The sequence below is a fragment of the Eupeodes corollae genome, chromosome 1 (assembly GCF_945859685.1).
Source record: "Eupeodes corollae chromosome 1, idEupCoro1.1, whole genome shotgun sequence".
Classification (NCBI taxonomy): domain Eukaryota; kingdom Metazoa; phylum Arthropoda; class Insecta; order Diptera; family Syrphidae; genus Eupeodes; species Eupeodes corollae.
Window position 1 is genome coordinate 68,077,302 of NC_079147.1, and position 6,000 is coordinate 68,083,301.

Consider the following 6,000-nt stretch of genomic DNA (forward strand, 5'->3'; position numbering starts at 1 on the left):
ACGTTTGAAATTGAGCGCAAGGGTAAACTGATGAGCTTTCCTGGATGTGCGAGTTTTACGCCTGAATTGTTTGAGTTCAAATGCAACTGGCTAATACGACAGAACATTGGTTGTTAAAACATCTGTAATACAACGAAAGGCATCAAATATTTCTTCGGTGTTCGAGTGATGTAAACGTTTCGAATATATTTCTATCGCCTATCATTTTCAAATTTCAAAAATTTCCTAAGCACTTAGTAGCACTTTTTGGCTTGCAATGACGAATAAGTAACAATTCCATAAGAGGTGATCTGTGATACACATACCGAGTAGTGAAATGTTTCCTGAATGCCAGTGCCATTAATCGATAGCGGCATAGGGGATTGGTTACGCTTTAACAACAGGAGACAGAAATGAGTAATTGAAGAATTAATTCCTTATGCTGTCAAGATCGGAACTTATCATATACTGCCGTTGAAGTTCCACTTCCGAAGGACAAGGTCGTTAATATAGAAACTAATATGAAAAGCTCAGGGTACTTTTGTCAGCGAAACAGTTTAATGGATTAGAAGTGGTAGACAAGAGATAATTTATGAACATAAGGAAGAGAGTCGGAGGAAAGGTGTAGCCCTGGGGAATACCAGAATTTATTTTCTGAATTTTAGACTTAAATAATACAATACAACTTGTATGGAACGGTTAGAAATATAGTTTCTAACACAGCAAAGAAGAATATACCAAAAGCACGTATTTTCAATAAGAGAGCTTGGTGCTAAACTTTATGAAATGTCTTTGAAATATCAAGTGCAATAAGCCTACTTTCTTTAAAACGATGTAAAGACTGTTCGGTAGATAAACCATGAGATAATCAGTGGACCTATTGCTAAGAAAGACATACTGACGGTCATTAAGAAGCTTTCGTTAATCGATATTTTTCTTAAAGTCATTATTAATCAGTGCGTCCATGACTTTGAAAAGAAGTGAGGGAAGTGCTATTGGACAATAGTTGGAGGGGAAAGAGGATTCGCCTTTTTTAGGGACGTGTCAACCAAATGGTGTTTTCTTTCTGGACATGGACAATAGCGGGGATACTATCTTTTAGTACTCTTGCAACTGAAGAAGTTCGCAAGCAGATTAGTCCCACAACTCATTGCACTCTCTGGTAGCGTCGAATTAACAGCACACTGTTTTGCAAGTTAAAATAGGTTTTATCAATCGAGTATACATTAGGAGTTTCATTGCGAACGTGCGTTGGAACCAAGGATGACATGGTGTTTCGTACGTTTTTTACAAATGCCCACCAATCTGTACGTCCTTTGAGTTAAAATAATATTTTGTGTCTTAATTTCTGGTCATGCAAACATTTGGTTCGTCGATATGACTGTACATGTCTTTCTAGCTTATTTGATACTATTCTTATTTTCGTCAGTGGGGTTGCCTTTACAACAACAGAAAGTCACACCATGAGTTCACTTTGAGCTTAATAGATTTTATACTATTCGGGATAAAATTTGTCATTCCCCGAAGAATACAAATTTTTAACCAAGGGACATACTCGTATAAGTACCTTCAACAAATTTTAAACTACGGTTTTGAGAAGAAAACATACAGCTTTGATAAGTATATCCGGTCAAGCTTTTTGTAATCACATGTAGTTATTTCTTTATCCTAGACGTTGATGGACGATATGCTGCGATTGATTCTGGTACTAAAATAATGAAGCATTTTTTCAGAGATGAGTTTGAAACATTCAGGTGATATTTTGGAAAAAAAAATATATATATTTGTTTTGGACAGAGGGCTTAGAGACTTAATCCGCAAGCCTTGAATCCTGAATTTTTTGCTGAACCTATAACTAACAAATAGTGAACGGGCAGAGATAATTGGTAATAAGTTTAATCCAACACTTGAAGACAATTTTGCCGACCAACAACTTCTTATTGCAAGGGATAATGAATATCTATAAAAATGAAAAACATAGTTCCAACGAAATAAAAGCTTACTATTTTAACTGCCTCGTTGGAATACGGAACATCAGTTGTTGCGCTCATGGCGAGCATTTTATGGTATTTGAGCTATGCAAGGCACCAGGGAACAATGAGCATATCACCAGTTATATTTCGTTAAAGTTTTTTAACCAAACGAAGATTATTAACTTCTCGAAGGAAGTTATTGTAATAGGTCCGATTTGTCAAATTGAAAATTTTGATATTTCTCGACGTTTCAAGGTCCCTAGAGTCGAAATAAAAGATTTTTAGAAAGATATCTGTGCGTGCGTGTGTACGTACGTTCGTACGCTAGCGACGTTTTTTCGTCGTCCATAGCTCAAGAACCAGAAGAGATATCGATTTCAAATAAATGTTGTTATACAGATAACAAAACAGAAAGATGCAAAAAGGGCTCTCAAGAAAATTGCGTGGGTGGTTTTCTTACCATAGCAGTTTGAAAAAAAAAGGTGAAAATTTTGGTTACCCCTAAATATCTTACGAACCAAAAACGCTAGACGCTTGAATTAAATTGTATATAATATATTGTAACGTGATATAAAAGCAGTATATTTTTTTAAAACAATCTTTTCAACGGTTTTTTTTATAAATCAAAAAAACTGAGAAAAAAAATGTGTCACCACCAAAATTTTACGACTGAAATATGATTTCATCTCCAAAACAATTTTGTGCAACGAAGAATAATGTTTTTGACATCTGATAAAATTTTGAGAAAAATTGGATTGACTCAAAGTTGGTAAAAATTGAATATCGATTGAAATATCTTTTCAAAAACTTGAAATTAGGCTTCAAAAACCTAAAAAAAAATTAACAAAACTTGGTAAAAATTTATTTTCGACTCAAATAGCTTTTCAAAAATTAAAAATATTAACTTCAAACTTATTTTGTTTTACAAAATATATTGTTTTCGATATTCCATAATTTTTTTATAAAAATCCAACAGTCCGTTTTGTCATAAAAAATAAAATCTACAAAAAATAGTACGCAAATTGTAAAAATTGATACGAGTACATATAGACAAACTTTTAAGCAAGACAAATCGACAGACGGGATGGGAAATTATCAGTGTGGGTCGCATCCCAACCTCTTTTTTTTTTAATTTCTATATCATCTTAGCTGCAAAAATACATTCTGTTTTACTTTTTTAGTATTTTGACATAAGGTGAAGTAACATACAAATCAGGATCAAAAACATTTTTTTTTTAATTTTAATTCGTTGAAATGGAAAAAATGAAAAATCTTTAGTGGTACTGATTTATTTACACTTATTTATATATAACTTAATTTAAGTTTTAGACTCTTGGACATAAACTATAAGTTAATAAAGCATATATTATGTACATATATAAAGAGTCCAAAATTATTGTTTATCAGTTTTTTTGTTGTTTTTTAGGTTTTTTTAAAAAAAGGAAATTTACTTAAAATTACCAACAATATTTTACGTCTGATAAAACAGTTTGATTTTAAAATTGATTCTTGTAAACGAGATTTTTAGTTGAAAAGTAATTTCTACCAATTTAAGAAGCATTTTTCGAAAGTTTATATTTCTTATGTAGGAAAATTCAGATTGGATTTTCTGATCATTGTTAACATTAATATATTTATTTATTCACGAGATAACGAGAATCGAACACTAATTTTTGTAGATCTTAATTCTTATGAAATAAATTCTTACTAAGATTTTACTGAAGGTCAAAAACAATATATTCAAAAAGATCAAATTAGTATGAAGCCAATATCTTTGTTTAAAAAAGATACTTAAGTCCAAAAACTAATTTTGACTAACTCTTAGCAATATTTTTTTTAAGATTTTTATGTTTTTTTTTTTTTTAAACTATCAATTAATTTTTCTCAAAATTTTACCAGATGTCAAAAACGTTATTCAATTTTCGTAATTTTTTTTCAAAATGTTAAAAGTTTGGTATCTCGTCACAATATATAATAAAAATTTCATTGAAGTCGCTAGAGTTACTGCTTCTTGAGATATTTTTTGTTAATCTAAATGTTAACTTTTTTTTTTAAATGGTAAAAAAAACACCCTCAAAATATTTTTTGATAGTCCTTTCTGCATTTTTATCTATATAACAAAATTTATTTGAAGTCGGTATCTCCACTGGTTCTCGAGATATGGACGACAAAAAAAGCTTCCACAACGAACGGACATCTTTCTACAAATCTTTTACTAACACTTTAAAGACCTTGAAACATCGAGAAATTTCAAAATATTCAATTCGACAAATAGAACTTATTAAAAATGTTTAAAGTATTCTCAAAAACAACACTTAAAATTAAAACTTTTTGACCATCATAGCATTTGGATTGTTGTTCCAAACACAATTAGTGCTAATTGAAAAAAATTGTTAATTCATTTTTCTAAAAAGTTCACGATTCCAAGGACTATTGAAATATCATTCCTAACTAAACATTAAATTTATTATCAGTTTGCAATTTAAATTTCTGTTTAGAAAAATGTGTTTGTTTTATTTATTTGGCCTTAGAAAAAAAACTTTTTTTTTTAATTTTTTTTAAAAATTCATTTAAAAATACACTCTGATTTTTATATAATTTTTGGAAATACTCTCAAATAACAAAATCTGCAATCATACGTATCATACTTTTTAATTAGAAAAATCAAAAACACTTAAGCGATTGATATGGTGATAATTCGACGATACAATATTTCAATAATAAAGAAACACTTTCGAACTTGATTTTTCAAACCTTGCACAAGGATTAATTATTTTATCTGTTTCCAAAATTCGAACCACTTTTCAAGTGTATGAAATAAAATAACTACACTTGGGTGTATACGTAACTTCAATATTTCTTTGAATTTCTTACAAATATTTTCCCATTTTCCAAAAATATAAAATTCTTATCTTTGAACCTTTAAGTTCTATCTTCATGAACTTAATTTGATGATAACATAGTAAACGTTTGACCAAATTAACTTACCTGCTGCAATAATATGAAACACACATGGCACTCTTTGACGTCCAATTTTATTTGAAGCCACACACAGCAGGGTGCCGTAATCAAGTTCAGTGATTGGAGTATAGGTCACTATAGATGAAGTTCCTGTTCATATAAAAATATAGACCAAACAAAAGGAAAATTAAAAACAGTTGCATACCTGCATCAGTAACATAGTATCTAGGTTTACATTTATGAAAGATTGCAGGTGAAAATGCAATTAATCTACAAAAGAGATCTCCTTGAATTTCATAACAAAATCAAAAACCCCCCTCTTTACCTTTATACTCATTCATACATGTGTATATTTTCTAAAATATAAAAATACAAGAAAATATGTTATGTTTTTTATGATGTAGCTACCTAGTTTTCCAAGAGAAGAGTAAATGAAGGTATAGATTCTAATAACACAACTCGAGTCGAGTCGAGTTGAGAACTGGACTGGCTTAAGGCTGCTGCATAGATTTTACAGATTTTAATTAAGATCCATGTCAGATTACACTCGGAAAGTTTGTTTGCATGGAAAACGTATCGTAAACTGAATGATGCAAGAGTTTTGAGCTTTGCCGTGAGTCGAATCGAGTCGAGTCGAGTGAGCCGGAGCCCCCATCCGATTTATGGACGTAGAAAGGTCGGTATGTGTGTTTGATATAAAAAAAAACTGAAAGCAACTTCCTATCTTGACGTATATTTCTAGAGTGACTACGAGTAGGTTAGCTTTAACATTCCGGCTGGCATTGGGTTTTTATTATTTTTTTGTTTTATTATTATTATTTTGCTTTTTTTCTCATTTATGTTTTGATTTTAAATATTATGATGAAGAAGTAGATAGCAGCTTCAGAGATCCAGTTTCAGTTACCAGATCCAGCTTCAACAGCTACTGTGGGACTGTGAAACTGTGGGGCATTCGGCCAAGGCTATACAATCAGAAGTGGAACACACATATAACCTACAACCACCCCGCGATTGTATAAAAATTAACAAGCCAAATGAATAAAACACTGAAGTTGTGGAGAAGAGCATAAACCCGAACAAACAAAAT

The 6,000-nt window shown here is 30.9% G+C and overlaps 1 protein-coding gene across 1 annotated transcript in view; it reads right to left on the minus strand.

Moving 5' to 3' along the window:
• LOC129940050 (uncharacterized) overlaps positions 1-6,000 on the minus strand; it is a 77,965-nt gene that overhangs the window by 49,267 nt on the left and 22,698 nt on the right. Inside the window, exons 8-9 of the mRNA XM_056048278.1 lie at positions 5,239-5,269; positions 4,941-5,063 (exon numbers count right to left, since the gene is read on the minus strand). Coding sequence (XP_055904253.1) covers positions 4,941-5,063; positions 5,239-5,269 — 154 coding nt within the window. The remainder of the gene's footprint in view (positions 1-4,940; positions 5,064-5,238; positions 5,270-6,000) is intronic.